Here is a 27,235-nt window from a genome sequence, read left to right as displayed (position 1 = left end):
AGAGGGGGGGGGGATTTTGTTTTGAGCGCGCAGGAAATGATGTCGGGGTTCCCTCCGGAAGCAGACGTGGCCGGCGTTTGGGCGTGAGGTTACTGCTGGGAGCCGGAGGAGTGCCCCCCCCCGCCGCCGCCGCCGCCGCCCCGGCCGGGCTCGCCGACATGACGCGGCGGCAGCAGCAGCAGCAGCGGCCCCTCCGGCGGGAAGCGGCAGCGTGGCGGATGCTGCTGCTCTGGGGGCTTCTGGAGGCGACGGCCGCTGGGGGAGGCAGGTCGCTCCCCCAGTTCAGGGACGACGTCCTTTTCCGAGTGAATTGGCCGGGCAGCGAACTCAGCAGGGTGGGTGGACGGACGGAGAGAGGCTGGAGGGCTGCGCGGGCAGCGGCTCCGTGCCTTTGCTTTCTACGCAGGGGACGCCTAAGGCATCTTGGGGCACCTCGGGTTTAAAGGTGGTGTGAAAAAATGGTCAGCCCCGGTAGGGCTGCTGCCAGTCTGCGAACATGACCGACCTTGGTCGGCCCCTGGTCTGAGTCAGGACGAGCGGCTTCTGGTGGACCCTCCCTGAGCCGAGGCAGCATAGCTGAGAATGCTTCGGAAAAGCAAGACAATCTCGAGGCTAGCTGCCTCTCCTGTTTATGGCGGCTCGCAGTGGGGATGGATGGACCGCTTGTTTTTCCGTGCAGGGACTGCATTGTTGCTTTACAAAAGCACATATGGGAACAATGGGCAGCCTGGTTTTTAAAAGGGCGAGATTTAAGTTTGCCAGTCTTTGGTTTTAAGCATTAGTATTAGTTCCACAATCAGAATGTGTCTCGAGCTGCGTTTTGCAGGACAGTGTGGAGTTGTGGGGGTAAACTTCCTAGATAGGAATGGACGTAGTTCAAGCATTCTTTGTAGGTGGGATTGATGGACTCTATCTTCTGTAGGAAATGTATATAGAATGGATGACATTTACCTTAGCAGTGAAATCATAAACTGGGATCTCAGTTAAGTTCGGAATCTGATTTATGGTTCTGATGCTAACCTTCAAGGCCACTGTGCGTCTGAGAGACCACCTTTCTGAATCTGTTCCCCAAAGAGCACTGCTATTAGCCAACACCAACCTGCTGAGGGTCCCTGGCCGCAAAGAACTATGCCTGACCTCAACTGAGAAGGCCCTGGCTCATACCTGGTGGAATGAGCTCCCAGGAGAGATCAGGACCTGCAAGACAGAGCTCTTCCACCAGACTTAAAGATAAGGCCAGAGGAAAGTACACCTAAAACAGCTGATTAAATCTCCCTCTCCCCGCGTCCTTCCACCACCTCATACTATTGTACCACCAATTGTCTAGAATCTATCGGTGTTTATATTTTTATCTACTTTTAATTTGTTCATTTTAAGCTATTATTGTTGATGTATTTTACTGTTTTATTCTTGTAACCAGTGTTTAAATTCCTGTAGTACACTGCCCCGAGACAGCTAGTCCAAGAGGGGTGGTATAAAAGCTGAAATGATAATATTGATATATTTGTTTGCTTTTTGTAATGAGAAGGGAGAGAATATAGTTTTAAAACAGATATTTATAGATCCCAAAGAATGAAGGCACAAATTAAAAGGCTATTACAAGTAATGTTTGTTCCTTCTGAAGTGATAAACTTTAAAATCAGTCTGGTTGATGCAGATGATTGGGCAGGATGTATTTTTTGTCTAGCGGTTGTTGACCCAGTAAGCCAGAGTCCTTAATCTTTCCAGCAGACAAATATTTATGTACAAATCCAATGAAGGAGAAACTTAGTATAGTATAAGCCACTTTCCCCTTAAAAGTCATCATGCCAGCTTGATGGTAGTAGAAAGTTCTGTCAAGTCACAGCTGACCTATGGTGACTCTGTGGGATTTTCAAGACAAGAGACATTCAGAGGTAGTTAGCCTGCCTCTGCATAGTGATCCTGAACTTTTTCGGTGGTCTCCCATCCAAATACTAACTAGGCTCAACCATGCTTAGCTTACAATATATGATGAGATTGGGCTCAGCTGAGCCATTTTTTTAAAGACCTGGCATTCCCTAAGATCTGGTGGCTGCTGATTTTGCTGAGTGAAGTAAAAGAATAACCTGTTGTACCAGATTGCATCATAACTTAGAGCAGTCAGGGATTGCTTGGGGAGCATATAATGCAGGCCTCTGGCTCAAGTCTAGTTAGTGCGCATATGAAGTTGCCTTCTACTGAGTCAGGACCATTGCTTTATCAAGGGAAGCCTAAGAGATCTCCTGGGAACCTTGTATAGTGGTGCCTCCCTGAATTCCTTGATGAAAGAGAGGTGGAGTATGAATGCGATAAATAATAAAGCATGGTGCACCCAGGCTCAGGCACACTTGGCCAAAAAAAACCCTAAGCCTACCTACCTATACAGTCTTGTGGCTTATTTGTCAGAATGTTGGATTCCTGAAGATTGCTGAAGATTTAAAGAGGCAGGCTTTTCTAATAATGGACAGGAAGAATAATTTGTAACTCTCATTTTGCAATGCCATAATGTGCCTGGCAAGGAGGAGACCACTTGTGTAAAGCAGTCATGCTGGATCAGAGATTGGCCTCAACACTGCAGTATTTTCCCTAGAGGTTACCACTCTGCAGATCTGTTTTACCTTGTCTAGCACTATTAATCCACTTTTAAAAGATATTTGTTGACATCTAATACAGCTACCTCCCATCTGTTTTCCTTATTTGTATTTTAGCCTGCTGCTGGGGTTCTGTACAGAGAAGATCATTATGTCATTATGACAACAACAGACAAAGAAAAATACAAGTGTGTTCTTCCAGCAGTAGCCAGTGGAGATGAGGCAAGTTTGGGTTCCTTTTTTAAAGCCAGTATTTCTGCATCAACTATTGTATATATTTAAAATATTGACGTATTTTTTCTGCATCTCCCCGTGTCCTCCAAAAAGCCCCTTCTGAAGGCTATCAGTTACAGGATAAGATGCGGCCCAGGGTGCTGCAATGGAACAAATTCACCGGACACAATCATCTCTACTTTTGTGCAAACTCCTGTTCCCTTCCTGCATCCCACCCTATCTGTAGTTTCCTCCCAAACTTCAGGGCAGCTTTTGAAGGGACTGTACAAAGAAGGGAAAAAATGGTAACAATCTTTTCTGCAGCTTCTGCTAAAGTCACAGTATTTTGGATTCCATTACTGATTCCCTAGATTGTTGCCATTTTCAACCCACTCTTAGCCCATAACCATTAAGAAAGTTAGTGGCATATTTCATCATGTGGAAGGATAAGAAGAAGTACTGACTGAGCAATTTTTAAAAATCAGAAGATCTATAGAGTGTTCCAATTTTAAATTTGTTTTACAATTAGAAAAAAATTTCTGTGCTTGCTTTCAGTGACATGTTGAGCTACACAAATGTGTCTCTTCTATGTGGGCCTCCGTCATGGAGACATGACCGCAGGCCTGGACATGCTTGCTCCTCTTCTAACCTGCGTCCCATCCCCAGATGTGTGAGGGTGGAAGCTAGGGAGGATCCGACTTTTGTGCTTGGCAATGCAAGGTCAATTAACAACAAGGCCTCGACTCTACAGGATTATTTTGCAGAGTCTAGGACAGACCTTGCTTGCGTGACCAAGACCTGGGTGCAAGAGGGCGAAACGGTGGCCCTGAAAGAACTGGTCTGGGTTCTTGGTCCTGCATCAATCTTGCATCCATATGGTAGGGGGTGGTGATGTTTCTTGTCCAGGAGGTTTTCTCCGACAGGGCTCTTCCAGCACCTGTGATCTCTGGAGTGGAGTGTGTCATTATTGGATGGGACTCTTTTGAGGGCTTGGCCAACAGGCTGGTGTATCACCTGCCCAATGCCCTGTCGAGTCTGCTGGAGGTGGTGGCCACCTGGATGTTGCCGTTTCCCAGGCTTATAGTCCTGGAGGACTTCAGTGTCCATGTGGATGCACCGTCCCCGGGGCATGGCTTAGACCTGCTGTCAACCATGGTGATATTGGAGCTCTCTCAATTTGTTACTGGTCCTACCCATCAGGCTGGCCACACCCTCGATTTGATCTTTGGTGCTGGGATAGAGGTGGATCTGGTGGTGAAGTCTGTCATTCCATACTATGCCCTGCAGGCCGGGCTCAAAATGCCATCCCTTCTCTGTTTGGTCAAGGGGCATATTTTAGCCTTCCCACAGAGACTTGTGAATCCAAGTGGATTCCGGAATGCTCTACAGGATCTGATGCTTCCTGGTGAATCGTTGATGGTACTGGTGGAGGACTGGCTGTCCCGCCTGTTGTTGGCCATAGACAAAATTGCCCCTAGCCGTCCTCTCCTTCCTCGCCTCAGACAGGCTCTGTGGTAAACCAGGGAGCTTTGGGAGAGCAAGAGGGAAGTGAGACAACTAAAGTGAGTGTGGCGGAAAACTCACAACTAAGTGACAAGAACACACTTATGAGGGCATATGAGTTGACAGTGAAAATGGCAAAGCAGGATTTCTTTTGCCATGAAAATTGTGTCCGTAAGCTCACGCCTGGCACAGTTATTTAAGGTAGTTTGGTCTCTTACCACCCTCGAGGAGAGGGGCCAAAATGTTAGCAAATTGGATCCTAATCGTGAGGCACTAGCAAGCTTTTTCACAGATAAAGTCTTGTCGCTCTGCCAGGGCCTTCCCACCATGGTTGATACAAATAGGGAATTGGAGGCCTGTTGGCCATTCTCGGGAATAATGTTTCATGGCTTCAGACGACTCTCACTATCTGAAGTGATCAAGTCGCTGGGGTCAATGAGAACAACCGCTTTTCCCCTTGATCCCTGTCTGTCTTGGCTGCTCATAGAGGGTGCCTAACAGATAGGAGGCCTGCTCAGGGATATTATTAATTTCACCCTGTCTACTGGGTAGTTCCCTGAGCTGCTGAAGGAGGCAGTGGTTCGCTCTCCTTAAGAAAACAACTCTGGATCCACGGGACCACCTACTGCCATGTCTCACAACTTGCATTTCTAGGCAAGGTGGTTGAAAGGGCTGCTGCAGAGCAGCTCCTGGCTTTCTTGGAGGAAACTTCAGCACTCGACCCATACCAGTCGGGCTTCTGTCATGGACACAGGGTGGATATAGTGTTGTGGTCACCCTTACAAATTATCTCTGTCACCAGCTAGATTGGGGCAGTTCGGCCACCCTCATAATGTTAGACCAGATGGCTGACCACAAGTTGTTGGCTCACCACCTCACTAGGACAGAGATATGTGGGACAGCCCTTCAATGGCTGCGCTCCTTCCTGCAGAACCAGATACAGAGGGTGGCAGTGGGGGATGAGTTGTCACGCCATTGTCAACTCCCTTCCGGGGGCTCACAGGGAGTGGTGATTTCCCCCACACTTTTAAACATCTTTATGGACCCTTTGGCTCAGGTGGTGTGGAGATATGGGCTGGGTTGTAATCAGTATGCCAATGACACCCAGCTCTATCTGCTCATGGACGGACGGGCAGACTCCCCCCAGGAATCATTTGTCAGATGTTTGGAAGCCATATCTGGATGGCTCGAGCAGAGTCCCCTGAAACTCAACCCCTCCAAGACAGAGGTCCTATGGCTGGGAAGGAAGACAGCAAGCGAGTTTACCCACTCTGACCAGGACACAACTGAACACCACATGCCTGGCCAGAAATTTGGGGGATGACTATCTGTGGAGGCACAGGTCATGAAGGTAGCCTGCCAGGCATTTTACCACCTACATCAGGCAAGGCTACTAGCGTATTCAGAGCACCTAGCCATGGTGATCCATGTGATGGTCACCTCCAGAATTGGCTTCTGTAACTTGCTCTAGGCAGGCCTGACCTTGTATCTTGTTAGAAATTGCAGCTGGTACAGAATGCGGCTGCTAGGGTCCTCATGGGAACACCTTGGAGGGCCCACATCCAGCCAGCGCTGAGACTGTATTGGTTGCCAGTTGCAGCCCAGGTCAGGTTCAAGGTTTTGGTTTTGACCTTTAAGGCCCTTTGCAGTCTGGGACCCACATATCTGAGGGACCACCTGTTGCCCTATGCCCCCTCAGGGCTTTATGCTCTATGAGTACTAACAGTGGTCTCTGGCACATGGGAAGTTTGCCTCGCTCAACCAGGGCCAGTGCTCTTTTAGTCCTGGCCCCAACCTGATGGAATGAGCTCCCGGAAGAGATGAGGGTCCTGTGGGAACATCTGGCCTTCCACAGGGCTTATAAGCCGGAGCTCTTCTGCCAGGTCTATGGTTGAAGTTGTGGCATAGAAGATCAGATGTTTTTGTTAGGGTACATGATTTTAACAGGGATGTCATAATTTTAATGGGGTGTTATAGTTGTGTTTTATGTGGGGTTTTAATGTGTAACCCGCCATGAGACAGCTTGCCGACAGCGGCGGGAAACAAATCCAATAATAGAATAATAATAAATAGTGTTCCATAAATTCTTTGTGTCACTTTATGACTGTGCTGACATGCATTCTTAATTCTTCTTGTCCTAGGAGGAAGAAAAGGATTACAAAGGGCCAAGCCCTGCCGAATTGTTGGAACCTCTTTTTAAACAAAGCAGCTGTTCTTACCGAGTACGTCCACTTTGGTTTGAGATAAAAGTGCCCAGCTTATGCCTATGTTAGTAACCAAGAACAAAAAGCTTTTTGCAAACCTTTACTGCTTTTACTTTTTCATTTTGTCTGCTGGACTGTGGCCTTTAAACGTAATGTTTACTCTCGAATAACATGTATTGCTAAATGATAATGTGTCTGATTAATTACAGGTGGAAAATGGGCCTTGGTTTGTTATCTTAGTTGAAAAGGAACATTTGCATCATGTGCTAGATAGATGGGCCACTGGCTGAGACCATGGTGGTGTTGAGTAGATCTTATACAGTTGCAATGTTCTTTTTCCCCTTCCCCATCACAAGCACCTCTGTGGTGACCCTTAGGGATACTGGAGACGTTTGTCTCTAAAGCTCAACATCCCTGTTATTTTCATATTTATTTATCTCCCTCTTAGATGGCCCAGTGTAGAAAATATAATGCTGATTCTGGCAGATCTTTTCCTCTAAAAATGGCATTCTTCCCTAGTGCAGAGGGCCTTTTCTCTGATGCATGGATGCCTGGCATCAGAGGAGTTATTTTTGCATCATGAGAACATGCTGCTTTTGGAGGAAGGATCCAACCCACAGAATTTTTTCCCATGTCCTGAGGGTTTTGGGGAATAGACAAGCTATACAACCAAAAAACGGATCAGATTTTCACATCCCTTGGGACACTAGGGTAGAGTCAAGTTGTACAACCCACCTCTGACGCTGGGGATATGCAACACTAGGTCAGTACACAACAAAATCTCTACCCTGCAAACTTATTTTGCAAACCATGAATGAAGCCTCGAGAACATCTTATAGAATGCTGATAAAGGCCTATGAGATGGTAGTGAAGTCAATAAAACACAATTTTTACTCAACAACAATCACGTCTGCACACTCACGGCTGGCACAGTTGTATAGGATAGTTCAATCTGTCACTGCCCTGTCAGAAGGGCACCAAAACAGCTATGAGGCATTTGTAAGTAATTTTGCAGACAAAATCTCGACACTCCGCCGCAACCTCCCTCCAACAGACACAGAAAGTGAACTAGGGGCCCTTGGCTGTCTCTAGAAAGAACATTAACTTCAGATGACTCAAACTTACTGAAGTGGACAGGATGCTAACAGCAGCAAGGCCAACCACATGCCCACTAGACCCCTGCCCATTGTGGCTCCTAAAAACATCCGATGTAAGAATAAAGGCCCCCCTCCAGGAGATAATCAACCTTTCTCTCTCAACGGGAGAATTCCTGGTGGGATTTAAAGAGAAAGTGGTATGCCTGTTACTGAAAAAAAAATCTTTAGACCTGCAAAAGCCCAACAATCATCAACCCGTCTTGCACTTATCGTTTCTGGGGAAAATGGTGGAAAGGGCTGTCGCAGATCAAATATCAACATTCGTGGAAGAAGCTTCAATCCTAGACCCATCTCAGTCAGGTTTCTGGCCTGGCCATGGGGTAGAGACAGCTCTGACGGACGACTTCCATCGCTAGCTGGACCAAGGTGGGACAGCACTGCTGGTACAACTAGATCTCTCAGCATTGTTTGACATAGCCAACCATAAGCTTTTAGCTCACCGCCTCACCGATGCTGGAATACGAGAGACAGCCATTCAGTGGCTGATCTCCTTCTGAGATTGCGAACAGAGGATGTTGATAGGAGAGAGATTATCAAGTTGCCGACAACTCACTTGCAGAGTACCCCAAGGAGAGATCCTCTCTCAAGTGTTATTCAATATCTTCATGTGCCCTCTTGCCCAACTTGTATGGAAATTCAGGCTGGGATGTCATCAATATGCAGATGACACTTCCTCCTAATGGATGACTGCCCTGACTGTGCTCCAGAAGCATTAGCCAGCTGCCTAGACACAGTGATGAGATGGCTCAAGCAGAGTCGTATGAAGCTCAGTCCTTCGCAGACAGAGTTCCTATGGCTAGGCAAGGACTGTGTGAGGAAGTGCATCCACGCACCCTGGATGGTGTGCAGCTATCAGTGACTCGCTCTACCAGGAACGTGGGCATTGTCCTGGGTGCTTCCCTCTTAGTGGGAAGCTCAGGTCACTTGAGTAGCATGGCTGGCATTCTACCAAGCCAAACTACTAGTGCCCTACTTGGCCCCAGAACACCTAGCCACTGTGATCCATGCAATGGTCACCTCTAGACTAGACTTCTGCAACTCGCTCTATGCAGGCCTGCCCTTAACCTTGATATGGAAACTACAGATGGTCCAAAACTCAGTGGCCAGGGTCCTCAGAGCAACACCATGGAGGTCCCACATCTGGTCCATCCTCCATCAATCGCAGTGACTATCAGCCAAATTCTAGATCAGTCTAAAGGTTCTCGTAATCACCTCAAGGCCATATGTTGTCAGGGTCCAGTGTAGCTGAGGAACCGCCTTTCTGCCTACACCCCTCAAAGAGCTTTGCGCTCTGCAACTTCCAACTGGCTAGGGATCCCTTGCCCAAAACAAGACCTCTTGACCTCAGCCAGGCCTTCTCTGTCTTAGCCCCCACCTGTTGGAATGAGCTACTGGAGAAGATCAGGGCCCTAATGGGACTAAAACAGTTCACAGAGCTTGCAAAAGGGAGCTCTTCCGCCAGGCGTTTGGTTAAGGTCAACCGGAACCGCTGGGCCCTGAACCCAACTCCCAGGAATACATGTACCTGAACTGAACCATGGACCTGTTTGATTGTACTGTCAAATAGTTATTCTCTGTTGTTGTTGTTGTTGTTGTTACTATTGCTGTATTTTACTTGACACAAAATCGAGTTATTGTTCTTTATGTTCCAAGTGAACCTCCCTGTGCCTCAGGGGAGGGCGGTACACAAATGCAATAGATAAATAAATAAATGGTCATTAGCACTGCACATGATTAAAGTCCCTGGCTACTTAGTAGCTACACAGGATCATGGATTCACTCCTCTTTACATTTTTCCTCTGTGCACGTCGAGGGAGAGAGTCTGATAATGCAAAAGGCTGGAATATTAGGATATAGAGTTACACAGTTGGACCTACATATGTATGTAGGGCATCTGGCAGGGAGTTGAAGCTGTCTTCATGCCCCAAGAATTGTAGTAGAGGATGGTAAGAACATTAATGTTTTGACATTCTTAATGTGTTTTTGCTACCTGAGTTCTAGAGGACTTCCAAGGTTTTGCCCAGACTGATGCTTTGCTGTTTAAAAATAGACTTTACAGTTATATATATCAATTTCAATGCATTTTTAGATTGAATCCTATTGGACTTATGAAATCTGCCATGGCAAACACATTCGCCAGTATCATGAAGAGAAGGAAACTGGGAAGGTATGTCTCATTAAAACTTTCATTCTAAAGGTCAAAAATAAAACTTAAGCCTGAATTTTCATTGCTGAACTTTCTTCGGGTTTGGTTTCCAGTAAAATATCAACATATTAAAGATTAAAGCACAAAAAATAAAAACACCTTCTTTTGTTTATAGAAAACCAACATTCAAGAATATTATCTTGGGAACATGCTGCGGAAGAGTCTGCTACTAGACCCAGGTTTGTCATTTTGACTTCTAAGTGGAGATGCTCTTCTAAGTGGAGAAATCAGTTTTAAACTGCATAGTTTTAAACTGCAGGAATGTAGACATGCATTAATTATTCAACTGCTTTTCTGTTCCACTCTGCCCCTGTGTTTTAAATAATAGTCTCTCAATCTGTAATCCCTGAGGTAGTTTATAAATAGAGACAGCAAATCCTGTAGCCTACGATAAAAACAAAACAAATTTTGACTGATGCCAAAATCTTTCAGTTAATGGGCAGGCTGCAATGGGAGAAGGAAGTCATAATAATACTTTGGATTGCACCCAGAACTAGAGAGATATTTTCTATAACCTATGTGACATATCTTTATTTTAGTGGCTACATCTGATGCCTAGTGCTTTTCTTAATCTTTTCCAGAACAAGAGGAAAATGACATCAAAAAAGACAGTGGAAAAGAGGCAAGTAGGAAATCTTTCTCTCTTGTGCAAACAGTTCTATTCAAGCATTCAGCTCTGTGGTGTATCTCATGGATTCTTTCTGCCAACTGTGCCACTTTTCTCTTGCACATTAAGCTTTTCCTTGATGTAAGCCTCTTGCACTGAGGGAAAGATCCACAGAATCCAATTCTGCAGATTATTGCAGTTCCCTTTTCCATCTTTGGCTAATGTTACACATATATGTATATTTGCCTACTTGTCTTGTATGTAAAATACTGTAGCAAGAGCACTTACATTAGGCATTAACGACAGGCCCGGTTATTTATTCAGACCTATTAGTTCTTCCACTAGATGCCCACCATTCAATTTCATGTGCAAAGAAGTTGGGGGAAATGAGCTTAGAGTTCACTCACCAGAACATATGTGATACTTTGCAAACCAATGCTTTTTTCTTTTGACTTGCAAATCTAGATTCCTTCAAAAAATATAGAAGGGCAAATGACTCCATATTATCCTGTTGAAATGGGAAATGGCACACCTTGCAGCTTGATACAAAACCAGCCCAGATCAAGCACAGTCATGTATGTGTGCGATCCTGAATCAAAGCATGAGATCCAGTCAGTCTCAGAGATTACTACATGTGAATATGAAGCGGTCATTTTAACCCCCCTGTTATGCAGCCATCCTAAATATAGGTAAGATTTTCAGTTAAAACATCACCTGAGGTCCTATGGTTAGCAAAATCAGTTTCCACCTGCAGATAAGAAAACCAGCTTTCAATTTTCTTTTATGTAGATTTAATGTGATTCAGTTATGCAGATTTGTTTTGTTGATTGCCTTGAGCTTGCCAGCAGAAAGGTATGTTAAGAACCTAATCAATTAGATTCTGCGGTCCAGTGTCTGCCTACAGTATTTTCTTAGAAGTTCGTTCTTAGGAACTACTCCCAATAAAATTAAAACTGGAGGGAACAGTGCTTTATCAGTGCTATAGCTGTTCTGAACGAGCAGTAATATCGGGGCTCTCTCAGCCTCACCTACCTCACAGGGCTGTCCCCCATATTCCTTTTGCAGGCCCCGCGGAATTGTTTTAGTTCTGGCAGGGCCCTGATTTCTTCTGGGAGCTCATTCCACCAAGTGGGGACCAGCATGGAGAAGGCTTTCCTGGGGCCAGGGATCACCAGCTTCTTGGTGTTATTCATTAAAAAATGTTAAATGTTATATGTTTACAGTTACAATGGTTTTCCTTTGTATGAGATCACAAGTGACATTTCCTGAATCTTATAACAAGTTCAAATGTAAACCACCCTGAGCCACAAGGAAGGGCAGCATTATAAATATACTAATTAAATAATACTCTGGAATTATATTAAAAGTAGTAACAGATTACAAAACTACCAGAATTTAGAAGTGTGCTTACACATTACCTCACAGGGTTCAGATGAGGCTTAAAGATAATTGTGTTTGTAAGTCATGGATCTGAAAGGGAAAAAAATGTAACTAACTACACATATAATTTGGCTGCCCTTGTTTTATGATGAAATATCAGGAGGTGTTCCCCTTTTCTAATACCTCATTCCTTTGCACATATTGTAGGAAGAGAAGGCTGGTCACATTTCTGAAGTATATAGGTGCAGATGTACTTGCCATTTTGAAGATCATATATTAAGTTCTGGGCCTGTGCTTGTTCTTTTTTGGGGGGGGGGTCATAGTTGGTGATCTGGGGCATTTTGATCCAGGTTTTATTAACAGCTTACCTTGCCCTACCTCTGTCATCCTGTTCCTGGAAACCCACTTGCCCTTGAAGAAGTTTAGGTGCACACACAGTACACGCATAAGTGCTTTCACTTTTATTGAGGCGATGATGGGATCATCGTAACACATCTGAAGAGGTTTGGGTCAGATTCCCTGGGCATAATGAGGAAAGGTTCAGTGTGCTTAAGTCTAGTGTCATTAAGTGAGCCTTAAATTTGTTAATTTTCTTTAAATTGCCACCCTACCACCCCCCATGATTCAGAAGTTGAGGCTCATGCAGAATAACAGGCTTTCCCGGGAGTGGAAAGAAAAGCTTTGCCTTTCCTCAGATAATGAGTTCAAGGCACACATTCCTCTGCAGCCCGGCTGACGGTGCATAGTCAAGACCTCTGAAGCTTGTACTGGGTTTGCAGCAGTTGACTTGGAAATCATTCGCTCCATTGATTTCAGTGGGACTTGCTTCAAAGCAATTCTGCTTAGGATTTCAGTGCTAAAAGGCAATTTAACCTGCAAGGTCTATTCTCCTCTTAATCATCTTGCTCTTGTGTTTTGCTAAGGCATTCATAGCCTGCTAAAAGTTGGCCCAGACAATCTTGCTAATACTGTCTGTGAGCTGTGTGACATTGGAGGGAGGATCTTGTGGCAGATCACAACAGCTTCCCTGAAAAGCTATTTGTACATCTTTAATTTTGTGAGAAGGGAACTAGGAAGTGTAGCACAATAACAGAACATGGCATGCAGTGCAGACTAACTCCCCCTGGCATGAATATTAGTGGCGATTGCCTCAACATTTAGTGTTTGTTATTGAGAATGGGACTCATTAATGTTAGTACAGATGGTGCAAACTAGGGTTGGCCACCCTGGTATTCCATGACTCCCCCAAAGCCCATACTATTGGGAGCACATTTCCTTGGGTTGGTTGTTGTAGGGAAGTAAAAGCTGTTAAAGGCTCTGGACCAAAGGTCCTTCCCCCAAAACTCCTCCCCAGTCATGCATGCAAGGAAGTAGTGGGAATGCTTTGGTGAAATCAGTCTCAGCCCCCAGCTCATCTATAGCCCTGTACAGGGCTGTTGGTTACAAAGGGGACTGGGAAGATGTGCCCAGAGTGTTGATATAGTATTGACACGGTCATTGATATTTTCTGGACAGGTTCAGATCTTCCCCTGTGAATGACATATTTTGTCAGTCACTGCCAGGATCCCCGCTGAAGCCTCATAACTTGGAGCAGCTAGAGAAGCAGCAAGAAATGCTGAAGATGCCTTTGAGAAAGGCCAAGGAGGTAGGAATACTGAAGCTCTAAGGTGACACCACAAATGTGAAGTGTAGATTGTGTCTGATAATCTGCATCTGCTGCGCTTTGAAAATCTGGGTCCTAATTTCCTCTGCTTAAAGGACAAGCATGCACATCACATCCAGTTAGTGAAACCATTTTTTTTCCATCACTGAACAAGGAAAAAATTGTGCCTTTAACCAAGCAAGTTCCTGCTTCTGTTCACTTAGACACACAATACATCACAAAGAAGTTTTCACAGAGTCTTTCATACAAACATTCTCTTTTTCTACCTACAATAAAAAAGCTTCCGTTGTTTGAATTTAGGTGCACAGGACTTAGCCATAAATTTAAATGAGAATTGTAAGCATGCTTTGTATGATGTCGGCATATGTCTAGAATAGCCCTGCAGTCGGGAAAAGGCTTCTTCAAAACTATGTCATGCTTTGCAGTTTTTACATGCTGCTAATTGTTCGGGGCAGCCCCTCCTATTCTCAGAAGAAGTAATAGACTTCCCTGTTTTTCTGTGATTTATATTTATTCATCCAGTTTGAGAGAGGGGGACCCGTCCAGCGTGGCTGGTGTCTTCCAAGAAAGCTTCCAGAGTCTCAATTACTGTCCCATTCTAATCACCCAGCACAGGAATGTGGCAGGCTATTCAGTTTATCGTAAAAATTAACAGGTTGTCCAAACAAGTTGTCCAAACAAGTTGTCCAGCTCAACTCTGAAATATACTGTACCTGGCAAGTGTTCAGTGCCTTCTGAAACTGATTTTTCCTCCCTCTTCATTTCAGGAAGAAACTAGTTCAACAAAGGAAGATAAGTTTTCGTCTGTCCACAAACCAGTTGCTGTTGGAAGCAACCAGCTATTGACGGTTGGCACAACACACATTTCCAAACTGACAGATGATCAACTCATAAAGGAATTCCTTAGTGGGTCTTATTGTTTCCACGGGGTGAGCTGATTTGCATCCAAGACTGTGTGCCTTTTGCAGTTGTTGTATAGATGACTTGTACTTCTTTGACTCAAACCTGTTTTCCTGGTACAAGAAAGACTGCTCAAGGGAGGGGAATAGGTGAGGAAGGAAATTTTTTAATTTTTAATAAATGAAATTAGGATTTTAGATGTTATTGTACTATGTTATCTTTATTATTGTTGTGAGCCACCATGAGCCCCCAGGGGAAAGGTGGTATATTTTAAAATTGTTGGGGGAAACAGCAGATGTACCAAAACAACCTTGCTTAAAATGGTTTCAAATGTTTCATATGGTTTCAAATATGGTCTGATACACCTGTGTGGGGGTCTGGGCCCTTTAAGGAGTCTCTTTGTGCAGGTCAGCTGGTCTGGAGACTAGCTGGATGATGCTCACGATACGCCGGGTATTGTGGATGTCTCCACCATGCTGTAATTGTGTCCCTGCTTAAAATATACAAGCTATAGTGGTAAGTGCCTGGTAAATAACTTCTAAAGAAGATGCTTGATGTTACATTACTTTTTTCTCATGCTTTTTGTAGGGGGTTGGCTGGTGGAAATATGAATTTTGCTATGGCAAATACGTGCATCAATATCACGAGGTATGTACAAATGACATTTGAAAGGTTCTGCCACTAGATGGCCACATGAGGCTTTTTGGCTGCTCAGGCAAGCTCTTGAAAGCAGAGTGTGAACCTGAAAGGAAGTAAAATTCAGTGGTAAAGATGCTGTCCCCTTTCACCTGTGATGTTGGCTCCTTTTGGTGACATGATGTTGGGTGAAATGGTCCCAAATTCTGGCACTGCAGAGGAGTTGAGTTCAGCAATTTAGGAATTTTATTAATATAGTTTGAGTCCAGGGGCATCTTTAAGATCAACAACGTTCTATTCAAGTTACAAGCTTTCCTGTGCATGCTCACTTCTTCAGATATTTTATTTATAGCCTTGCCTTTGTCACAGAGGCTTGAGATGGTGGCAGAAAGTGCCGTCAAGTCACAGCCACCATGACCTCACAGGGTTTTCAAGGCAAAAGGCTTTCAGAGGTAGTTTGCCACTGCCTATTTCCATGTAGCAACACTGTGTTTCCTTGGTAGTATCCTATCTAAATACTAACAAGGGCTGACCCTGCATAATTTCCAGGATCTGACGAGCAGAATGTCGGGAAATTAGAAATCCAGTTAGCATCAGTCTGGAATGGCCGAGACTAGTCAGTGCTTGCATGTAACTCAGACACATCAACATTACTGCATTTGTTCTGGGATAGCTAAACAATGCTGGCCTAATATCCCCCAGAGTAGTATGCGTGCTGGGGCAGATATGTGATGTTATGCAGCTCACATTCATTTGAATGGGATTTGTGCATGAGAACTGTTCCCCTGTGTTTAATATATTTGATTTCACACTCCATGGTGTTCCCAACATCTGCAGTACACAGAAAGCACACAATTGGTTTGTTCAGTGGGCGAGTCACCACAACGTGACTTTATTCTTTTGAATCGTGGTTTGTGAAAGCACACCATCTTTATTAAAATCCTGTTATTTTCCCTGAAAAATTTCTAGTCTCTAACACTTTTCAGGGTGTGGTGGTGGATGGTCTTTTTACACTGGGGCCCTTTCACAAGAATGGTTCTTCTGAGCTTCAATATGATGGTGCTTGTAACTGGGTGAGAAGCTGTTGTTACTAACTTACACGTGGACATGCTGTCAAGTCGAAGCTGACTTATGGAGGCCACTGTATGGAGTTTTCAAGGCAAGTGAGAAATGGCTGGCCCTTTTGCCTTTCTCTGCAGTCTTTCTTGGTGGCCCTCCATCCACATATTTGACCCAGCTTAACTTCTGAGAACTGACACGCTCAGGCTGTACTATACTATTCCACAACCCTTGTTGTTGACTTACCCTTGTTTATCTTTTGTTTTTGTTTTTTTAAGGATAAGGAAAAAGGCAAAACAACAGTAGTTGTGGGAACCTGGAATAAGGCAGAACATACTCACTGGGCACAGAACAACGAGGCCAGAGCATATCAGCTCAGAGATGACGGCCTGAAAACAGTAAAGTACGTTTGCTTCAGTTTTCATATAGAACCCCGAAAAAGGAGATTGTCAGTTTATTCTAACACCTGCCTTAAAACCAACACAGCAGAGACCATCTTTCCCCTGTCCGTCTGTTGCATTTCATTCCCCCCTTCTTCCAAGTCAAGGTGACTTCCCTTCTCTCTTATATTCTCCCATCCACCCTGTAGGTCAAGGTCCCTCAGTGAGTTTCACAGCATATTTGAACCCAGATTCTAATCTGCCTTTCTGAGCACTATATTGCACTGGCTCTGTTCAGGCTCCATGGAGAAAAGAAAAATCACACAACTTATTTCCACTCAGGACATCTTAAAAGTTCAGATTTCTAATTGCTACACCTTTCAGCTGCTTATTAAGGCCGATTTGCCTATGAGTCTACAGAAGTTAGTTGCACACTAAACTAGGGTGGCTTGAGAGGAAACAAAGAGCCAGCTGTCTTCCACTTTATAGAGGCTTTCTTGCCGTGTCACTAGGGTGAGATTGTATTTTGCCACAAATGAGTGGCTGCTTCCAAGCCTGTGCATTAAAGTAGCTTGAAGTCAGCCTTTGTGCTGGTGATTTCATGGGCACCTGGGGTTAGACTGAGTAATCTGGATACAAGGATCACAGAATTTCCCCACCTATTCCCCTCCTCTGAGCAGTCTTTCCTGTCCCAGGAAAACAGGTTCAAGACGAAGAAGTACAAGTCATCTATACGGTACATTTTTATTTCCCCCATCCTCTGAGGAGCTTGGGGCAGCATACATTGTTCTCTCCTCCTCCCTTTTGTCCTCTCAGCAGCTTCAAATGCGAGTGAGTGACCAGCCCTAGATTACTCAGCCAGCTTTCACAGCAGAATGGGGCTTTGAACGTCATTTGCCCTAGTCCGTCCCCTTAGCCACCAAACCGCATCAGCTCTGTGGTTAGAAGTGCTTTTGTACACTTTGGAGGTCTCTTGAAATGCGTGTGTCTCATAGTAAAGTTGGGTGAGGCCTACAAGTCTATCTACCATATTGCCATGCTTTATGCACAGTTAGTACTCGTAGCAACTTGCTTTGCTGCACCCTAGTAGTTGTGGGAAGGCTAGGGGCTTTTGCCTTCTGTTACTTAAGGAGCAAGTTGAAATGGAACATTGTGATAAAACTCTTAACACTTTTTCCTGGCAGAACAGTGTCTCACTACTATGGAAATGGAGATCTGTGTGACTCAACCGGCAAGCCCCGACAGGTGACTGTGAAGTTGAAGTGAGTGGCATGCTTAACAAAATATTCAGTTCAGGACTGGACCAACTTACACATTGGAATTTGACCCTGATGACAAGTGTTTGTGGTAGTGCTATGGCATCTTAAAAGCACACATTTCTTTAAGGGACATTTTTATGTCTTTACTAACCCTGAGCGCAAGCTGAAGAGCTCCAGTGGCTTGTGTGTGCTTTGTAGAGGCTCCTTTTCTTTTAACAGCATTCTTTTTCTCCAGTTCTGACATGCAGTGTCCAGGGTGCTAAAACTCAAAAGCACCATGAGAGCTTAAGAGGGGGGTTGTTTTGTTTTTTCCTGGATTATGACCCAAAGTTACAACTCATTTATTTTTTAATACATGTCTCTGTTTTCCTTTTTTTGTGACCGTAACAATGTGTCTATGATTGCACTGCTTGATTCATGATTTGCAGCCCAATCTGATAGCTTCTGCATCAACATTCCCATGCTTAACTTGGGACATAGCAGTACCTAAACCAGGGCAATACCATTGGGTAAACTCCCACCCCCACGGTGGTTGCTGTCTGACAAACCAGGGGGGAGGGTTAATACCAGCCATCAGTTATCTTGTATTGGATACAGGTTTTATGTGGGGTTTTATTGGGGGTTTTGAAAGAATTGTTGTAACCCGCCATGAGCCGTTCTGGGAGTTGCAGGCTAAAAATCTAACAAACCAATCAATCAAAATTCCTGCCACCCCGCCCCCCTTCCCAATTTGTTTGAAAGGCTGGACAATATTGTTGAGGTTGCCTAGCAACCCACAAAATGGTCCAGAACTAGATTCAGGTGGGTAGCTGTGTTGGTCTGAGGTAGCACAACAAAAATAGAGTCCTTTAAGCACCTTTAAGACCTTTAAGCACCTTTAAGACCAACTCAAAAGCAGACACCTTGAATAAATCTTTGTCGGTCTTAAAGGTGCTATTGGACTCTATTTTTGTTTTCTTAAAGCTGTAGGTGTTTTGATTTAGAGGGATTTCAGCCCCCCAGTGTTTTTACCTGCAAACCTGGGCCTTTATTCAGGTTTGCAGAGAAATCTTCCCATCCATCCCTGGCACTGCTCTTTTATTTATTTATTTTTTTAATCCATGCTCTATGACCTGGTTTGCAGTACGTTGCTTGATGCTAGTATCCTTTTAAACCAATAGAGCCACAGTAGAATTAGATACAATAAATTACAAGCACAAAGCAACTACTATGGATAAATTTCTCAGTACAATGCTACACACTTAGCATTTGCGTTAATATTGTAAACATGTATTTCTAAACAGTGGTATCTTGTTTCCTAAGCAATAGTATAAATTGAATATTGATAAAACAGGCACAATATCAAACAAGCCACCAGATGTCGCTGTGTTTCAAAGTGGTTTTTATCAGCAATAGAAAATTTCCAAATGCAAAATACAGAGCTCTTCACAGTCAGAAAAACTTCAAATGGCTCCCAAATTTATCTGTGCAACCAGACTCTCTATAATGCAGTCTGCACGGTTGAAGGTTGACCTTCAGCACAGAGAAATCTCCCCATCTATCTCTGGCATTGCTTTTGATGCAAACAATAACAACCAGTGGCTTTTTTTTTGATATTGTACCTCTTATCAACATTCAGTTTGTACTATTGCTTAGCAAACAAGATACCACTGTTTAGAAATACATGTTTACAATATTAAAGCAAATGCATAGTTCGTAGCACTGTACTGAGAAATTTATGCACAGTAGTTGCTTAGTAATTGCAATTTATTGATGCCAGTATCCTGGCACTACTCCACAGACATAAAAATTGATTGTAAGCCTGCAAAATAATCATCAGAGTCCTGTAGATTTCAGAGGGCCTGCTAATGATAATTTCTGTCTTAAGGTGTAAAGAATCAGATTCACCTCATGCAGTAACTGTGTATATGCTGGAGCCCCAGATCTGTCTATACATCCTTGGGGTATGTACAGCTGTTCCTGTGAACTTGCTTTGAACTTAGCTAGTTTCTGAGAAAGAGTTCTTCATGAAGATGCATTTAACCTACAGAAAACATGAGTGTTCATGTACAGAGTTTTGCATTCTCCATCATTTTGCGACTGATTGTGTATTGTCTCTGTCCAGGATAAATTTTTCTTTGCCCACTGGTGGTTTGCCCATTCTGAATACATTTATCTGGAATACAGTTGGGTGGTGGACAAATTGCTTGCAGAATTATGACACATTTTTCAAGAGCCTTGATTTAAGGCTAATGGTGATAATAATGCAAAATTGATTGTAAGAGCTCATTAAAAACCTTTTAGGCACCCTTCTTCACGCAAAGTGTTCAAATGTTGGGTGAAGTAGTTCCAAACCATTTTGCATTTTAAAAATTGGAATAGGCCAGCAAAGAGGCTGCTGTTTCATTTAACTGGAAAGATACTAAGCATGTTAAGAGGTTGGATACAGTGTTTGTACTCAAATTTGTGTCAGGGTCGCATTTGAAAATTAGTTCTAATATGAGAATTAACTTGGAACTTTGTCAAAGAGAAAAACTTTTGAATGGAAAAAAAAATACTGGGCACCATCTAGGCAAAAGTTGCACTCTTTAAATCCCACTCATTTAATTAATTGAAATCAGCCATTGAAATCAATGGAATTTTTGCTTATGTTTTTCTTATAAAATATATCCAAGCCCCTGGGCCCTTTGGTTACCCAGATAACAAATTCTTCACTACTTGGTATCAAAAAGGAAAACAGTTCTATGCTGAGTTAGTATTCCGAAATAGATGTTCTCAATTAGAACTGAACATACACAAAATCTTGGATATGTATGGATATGTGTGTGATACAGACATTCAGTATTGGCAAACTACCTTTCATGGCAAGTGGGTTATGTGCGGGGGGAAGAATCAAGAATTATGCAAGAATGTAGTGGGGGGGGGGCGGTGGAGATAGGGATTGCATCTCCATAAGGGGTCCATGTTTGGATCAAGCCACTCCATGTTGTGGGCTAGAAACATTTTATATACTCTCCACTCCATCCATCCATTATACAATTAATTATAGGAAAAGGTGCCCACTCTCCCCTAATGAGATATCAGCCACAAGAATAAAGGCTGTTTTTCTCAACAGCCTCCTAGTTCTATTCTCTGAAATGTGACTTGTACATAACATGAGAGGAGCCCTGGTGGATCAGACCACTGGTCCCTCTAGTCCAGCATCCTAACCAGTTCCTCAGGATGCCGAATAACAGGGCATTAAGGCAGAGGCCTTCCCCTGATGTTGCTTCCTGACTCTGGGATTCAAAGGTTTAGTGCTTCTAAATGTGTAGCGGCTTCCCTCAATCACCATGACCATTGGTAGATCTCTTCCATGAATCTGTCTAATCCCCTTTTAAAGCTGTTTATTCCTGTGACCATCACTACATCCGACAGTGAATTGTCACTCAGTCACCAGTTTTGTGGAGGACTTTGGAGCTTGTGACAGTAAGCCTTGATTTTCACCATCCTGAATGTCATTGTGGCCACTACATTATGCACTCCTAGTTCCAGATCATTGATAAATAATATCAGCCACAATACCAATCATTGTGAGACTCCATCGTGAGAACTGTCCATTGATTCCTACTCTTTGCTTGCTGTTATTTAACCTGTTATTTAAACATGTGAACCCATTTTATCCCATGACTCCTAAGTTGACTCAGGAGTCTTTGTCAAAGTACCTTGTCAAAAGCCTTTTAAAAGTTCAGGTATATGTTGGCTGCTGGTCACTATTATCTACATGCTTGTTCACTTTCTCAAAGAACTTCAAAAGGTTGGTGAGGCAGGACCTCCCTTTGCAGAAGCCATGCTGATTTTCCATCAGCAAGCTTTGTCCCTCTGCATGCCTAATGGTTATATCTGTGATTAATTTGCAGGGGACAAAAGTTAGGATGACTGACCTGTAATTTCTTGGCTTCCCCCTGGATCCTTTTTTTTTAATGTTGTCTCTATTGGTTCTGGTAAAGCAGCTTAATTTAGTGATCTGGGGTAGTAGATCAACAGTACCACATCTGAGTTCCTTAAGAATTCTGGAGTAAATGCCATCATTTTCCCTTGACTTGCATTGTTAACCACACAGGCCTTCTTTTAGGCTTGGTTGTGCCTTTCCTAACCTATGGAATCCATTCTTGGTCATGTCAGGTATGAACAGAGCAATGTTCACAAAAACCAGCCTTCCTGCTGCTCTTTTCCACTGTATCCTGCTATGTCCTTTAAGATTTTGCCCGGGGGTCAATAATCTCTTGGGAAAAGCATAGGAGGGGAGAATCATCACATTTGCCCTGCCCCTTTCCACCAGTGGAAAGTATGATTAGGATCTAAATCATTAAAGTTAACAAATGTGTAAGAAAGCTGCAGAATACATGAATGAAGGTTCACAGGTTTAAAATGCAACTGATATCCAGGAATCTTAAAAGAATTTGGAACCCTCAGCTGGTACACATTATTTGCTGGTTCACTGAATATTTTTGTGACTTTTTTCAGGTGGAGTCACCGGTTATCTGTAAAATTTTGGATACTGCAAATGAGTATGGACTGCTTTCAGTGCCCAGTTAATGGAGCACAGAAAATAGAAAAGTTCAGAGCCTTAAAAGCTGCCGGAGGAGAAATACACTGAGGATTCTCCATGTGAGCCAACAGCGGAGAGAAGAGCTGAGCCAGAAAGACCACACCAGCAGACCCATATAAAAAGCAAAGAATTATCATGACCACTTTGTGAATATTATATGTATATAAGAGGCTATTGACAAACTTTTAAAAAGTAAAATCTTATATTGAACATTTTTACTGGTCCCATGTCATTGTGGAGACGGAAGGCGCTGCAATGTCAGCGTAATCGAAATAACTGCCCGTTTAAAAGATTCAACGGTTTCCTTTGAACACAGATGAGAATGAGGCTTGGAACATCTTCTGCCCTTAGAATTTGGAGACACAAGCAAGCAATAATGAGGGGATTGTTTCTCCAGTTGCTGTGCCTGTCTGGCCATTTTTTTCCTCTCATGAATTCTTTGGAGCTGGTTATCTTAAAATGGTGCTTGTTGTTATTCAAGTGATGTTCCTGTTAATATTATATTTGGTCCATCCTGCCTTGAGCTACACTCCTTTTGGATGATTAGTTGCTTAATTATTCTGAATAGATAGATTGGGGAGCAAAATCTCAAATGACTATCCGTTTTAGATACTCTTAAGAATTAATTATCCTTCAGGCTGCAGTCAGGTTTCTCTGGCCAAGTACCACAGACTTTCCAACCCCAGCACATTTTTAGAGCATTAGATCTCTTCCCCCCCCCCCATCAAGAAAAAAATGCAGGAGAGGAATAGAGAGCCAGTTCAAATATTCTGGGTAACCTACCCAACAGGCTTGTGAGAATAAATGGAGGAGTGGAAGACAACCACTTTAGGCTCCTAGTGTAGAGAAACTGGGGTAAAACCAGCAACCTTGAGAGGGAGCGGTATATAAATCAATAAATGAATAAGACACTTCCAGTTACCCTCTCTCCACCACCACTCTCCTGGTTCTGAGAACAGTTAATGTATGTGAGGCAAGAAGGACTCAGCTGTAGTGTATTTATGGCACTCCTAGAGATTGCTACTCATGCAGCATCAAGAGATGTATCAGGCCTGTAATTTGGGAATGCCCAACATTTCTTCATAAACTGTAGCTGTATGTCCCCAGTCTGCCTTCCTGTCATCTGGCTTTCTTATGTCATTTTTCTATATCTCATCCAAACATCTTACAATTGATAAGTGAATGAAACAGCTGTAGTCTAACTTTGCTGAGTGATTCTTGGTTGCAGCATCATATGACCTGCTTTTTAAAAACCTACTTCCTGCTTGCTCCCTACAGATGATTACTTAACTGAATGGCTGGAACTACTCTCCACTTCCTTGTGGGTGAGGTAGCCACCCTGCATGAAAATGTATCAGTCACAATGAGTTGTTTTTTTGCTGTTCTTGAGATAATTCAGCAACAGTAGCTGCTTCCGCATTTGGATTTGTATGATCTCAGATTTCAAACGATAATCTGCTGGCAGGGGCTCATGGGAATTGTAGTCCATGAACATTTGGAGGGCCACAGTTTGACTACCCCTGGTTTAATCCAAGTTTATGGGGAGGAAACAATCTGTAGTTGGCTCAGGCACCTGCTTTTGAAAGCCAGTGGTAGCAGTCACCACGCAATGGAGGGAAGTGAGAAAGCACACAAGCATGACAACAAAGATATTGTACCCATGAAGAACGAGCAAATAGTTTGCACTGTCTGGATATAGTTTAGTCTCCATTCATGAAACCTGCTTTGCAAACCAATTGTAATACATCTGCAGCTTCTCACAGTCCTTCATTATAGAAGGCGAAATGCTGTGAGCAGAATGCTTAACCCTCTTGAGAGCCAGCTTGGTGTAGTGGTTAGGAGCATTGGCCCTTTCTTCCCCATTTAGCCAGCTGGGTGACCTTGGGTCAATAACAGTTCTCTCAGCTCTCTCAGCCCCCATATTTCACAGACTGTCTGTTGCGGGGAGAAGAAGGGAAAACTATTGTCAGCAGCTTTGAGACTCCTTTAAGTAAAAATGGTAAAAACAGAGTAACTCAGGTGTGGCGGGAGAGAAGCAGCAGCAGAAGAGGCGCCACTTAGTAGCTCAGGTGGGGATGGAAGGAAAGCAGCAGCGGCAGAAGAGCTGGTCATAGTGAGTGGCTTGGCCCTGGAAGGGGGAATAGTACAGCCTGCCCCAATGAGTTGCCCTGGTCTAGAAGTTAGGGGAGGGGGAAAAGACAGCCTGTCCCAGTGAGTTGCCCTGATGTGGAGTGGGGGGAAGCCCTTCCCAAGCAGTCCTGGAGGCTAGCATCCCTGGACCTCTGTGGGGCACAGGATCATAGTCCCCCCCCCCCTCCCAAGCAGCCCTTTTCTCGAGGAGACCCTATCTCTGCAGTCTGACGAAGAGCTGTCATTCTGGCAAATCCCCAGTTCCCCCCTGGAGGCTGGCATCCTTGGCCCTCTATGTGGCACAAGGCCACAGACCCCAAGCAGCCTTTTTTTCCAGGGGGACTAATCTCTGTTGTCTGGAGATGAGCTGTCATAGCAAAATCCCCCCTCCAATGGGAAGCTGATCTCTATAGACTGCAGATGAACTCCAGTTCCAGAAGGTCTCCAGGCCACACCTGGATGTTGGTGACTCCTGAGTTAGGAATATTCCTTCAAGTTTGGAGGTGGGGCCTCAAGAGACTGGGGGGTGGTTGGGAGGAGGAGTAAAGGCTGCCCATCAGTCCCATGGAACCCTCTGCTCTTCCTCCCTCCCCCCCCCACTTTCTCCCAGGTGTCTTCTCCAGAAGAACTGGTGCCTGGAGATCAGTTGTTATTCCTGAAGATCTCCAAGCCCCCACCTAGAGGTTGGTAATTCAGCTGGCTACACATGGAGAAGGAGTGGGGGATCAATCTGGGCTCCTGAGATTAGAGTCTCCAACATGCTGGATCTCAAGATCCAGCAGGGAACGGGGTGGTGGGAGGGTCAGCACCAGGAAAGCCACAGCGCAGGCAAGTGTGCTAACTCCTGTTGTATTCCTGAATACAGTGGGGTTTGCCCCTAGTCAAAGAATAAACTTAAACACTGCTGACATCAGTTCCGTGAAGTATTATTTTTAGATGTTTACCACAGTTCTGAAATAGAATCATAGAGGGCTATGGGTGCATAATCAGGGCTGACCAAAAATCACTTTGTTCCTCATCTGTAGCAATTTTGGGCACTATGATGCAAAAGAAAGATAGAGCTGGCTGCTGGGGGTGTCTGTGCCTTGTGTTGATGGGTCTCTCCAAGGCTCTTGGATTGGCATGGCTAAATGTCATGAGGAAAAATGGAGGTTTCTTGCAATGCCAATGCAGAAGCTAGGAGAACAGAGGACATATGTAGGGGAATTAATGGTAAACAATGGTGAAAGCTTCCCATCCACGTCTACAAGTAACATTTCCACTATCTAAGCAAATTTACGACATCTGGTCTTGCTAAAGGGAAGCAGGGAACCACAAACAAAAAAATGTACTATGATGGCAAGTTGTGTTATTTAACATCTCTGCCCATTAGGAGTTTCAATACTCGCAGGGATGTTGATGCAGCTTAAAACTTAGGGGTCACTTCCTTCTCTATTTTGTAGATTGGATTTCCCCCTCTCCTGACTCGAACATTTGACACATTTTTTATTATCTGTGAACCAATCAGGGAATTCTCAGTTCCTGAGCTGTGGAAAGGTAAGCAGTATTCAAACAAGACAAATCAATTCAGCCATGGCTAAAGCAGCAGCAATCATGAAAACAGCAGCATGCTCCAGGTATGAAATACATTGTCACAACTGAGTCAAAGGCGAGTATACAACATAAAATGGGGAGAGTGGAAAGTAATTAACAGTGCCATGCTGGTGGATGGGCAATTGCTGGAAGAGAATATTTCATGCTACCCTTTTTTCACAGCAGTTTCCAGTTTGTATTTTTCTGTTTGCTACTTATCTGCACTACAAATCTGAATAGGCTGAACAGCCATACACCTGCCAAAGGAACCTGAAAAACTGTCATTTTATAGGGTGGCTGACGATCTCTAGTAACTCTCAACACCTTACCAGTCTACATTTCTCAGGTTTTGGAGGAGTGGGGAGAATCTGCAACATTTACACTGACATAAAACCAGGAAGTTCATGGCATAGGCAGGGTGGGGCAACTGTGCTGGTTGAGGAGTCTTTGTTATTCTTTCATTTTTCCCCCTTAATATATTTTATGAATATGTTATTGAACGGATATTGTTTATAAACAGGATTTTGAGCAGTTAGATTAGTCCAGCATAACAAGTTTCATTTGATACAAACCAGTTTCTATGGTCTGTGTGCAACTGATTTTCTCCAGAGCCATCATGTTCTGTGATGTGCAGTAAGCCATTTATGTTCCTTGTGTGTAACCTCACTCTACATTATGCTTGCCCCTTTTATACTTTATGTTCCCTTGTGGTTCAAAAATTTGTTTTTCACTGTGGAAGGAGTTTCTGCTGCAGAACTTCTTGTGGCCATTGATTAAGTAGCAACGAAACCCATGTGGATCTGTCGCTGCAAAGAGTTCTTAGTACAATTACGTGACTGATAGGATCACAGATGAGTAACCTCTTTTGAAAGGGTAGAATGAGCGATACCAATGTTGTTCTGACAAGAGACATGTATTATATTTCCTAGCAGCTGCTAGACCGTGACCCACATGGTCCAGGCTAGCCCAATCTCATCAGATCTTAGCAGCTAAGTAGGGTTTAGTTACTTGGATGAGTGACCACCAAGAAAGTCTAGGGTTGCTACACAGAGAGGCAGGTACTTGCTCATCTCTTGCCTTAGAAAATCTATGGGGTTGCAACACGATTATCAATAAGAACAATACAAATATAATACGTATATAATAGAATAAAGGTAAAGGTATCCCCTGTGCAAGCACCGAGTCACGTCTGACACTTGGGGTGA

At 43.9% G+C, this 27,235-nt stretch overlaps 1 protein-coding gene across 1 annotated transcript; it reads left to right on the top strand.

Moving 5' to 3' along the window:
• Window positions 1-16: 16 nt before the first annotated feature.
• On the top strand, window positions 17-22,543 carry ERLEC1 (endoplasmic reticulum lectin 1). The gene is made up of 14 exons (XM_077334437.1): window positions 17-335; window positions 2,709-2,813; window positions 6,449-6,529; window positions 9,758-9,835; window positions 9,990-10,053; window positions 10,456-10,496; window positions 10,947-11,170; window positions 13,377-13,506; window positions 14,292-14,453; window positions 15,013-15,072; window positions 16,398-16,522; window positions 17,684-17,761; window positions 19,626-19,701; window positions 22,244-22,543. The coding sequence occupies exons 1-14, from the start codon at window positions 159-161 to the stop codon at window positions 22,313-22,315; spliced, it is 1,473 nt and encodes a 490-aa protein (XP_077190552.1). The 5' UTR covers window positions 17-158; the 3' UTR covers window positions 22,316-22,543.
• Window positions 22,544-27,235: the final 4,692 nt, after the last annotated feature.

The sequence above is a fragment of the Paroedura picta genome, chromosome 1 (genome assembly GCF_049243985.1).
Source record: "Paroedura picta isolate Pp20150507F chromosome 1, Ppicta_v3.0, whole genome shotgun sequence".
Taxonomy (NCBI): domain Eukaryota; kingdom Metazoa; phylum Chordata; class Lepidosauria; order Squamata; family Gekkonidae; genus Paroedura; species Paroedura picta.
This window is presented reverse-complemented; position numbering and strand designations above follow the sequence as displayed.

Bases quoted from the DNA above. Each gene is read 5' to 3' on its own strand.
- ERLEC1 (XM_077334437.1), top strand. From the start codon at position 159: ATGACGCGGCGGCAGCAGCAGCAGCAGCGGCCCCTCCGGCGGGAAGCG. The intron at 9,836-9,989 runs GTATGTCTCATT...TTTTGTTTATAG, and splicing joins AAGAGAAGGAAACTGGGAAG to AAAACCAACATTCAAGAATA. The intron at 15,073-16,397 runs GTATGTACAAAT...TGTTTTTTTAAG, and splicing joins ACGTGCATCAATATCACGAG to GATAAGGAAAAAGGCAAAAC.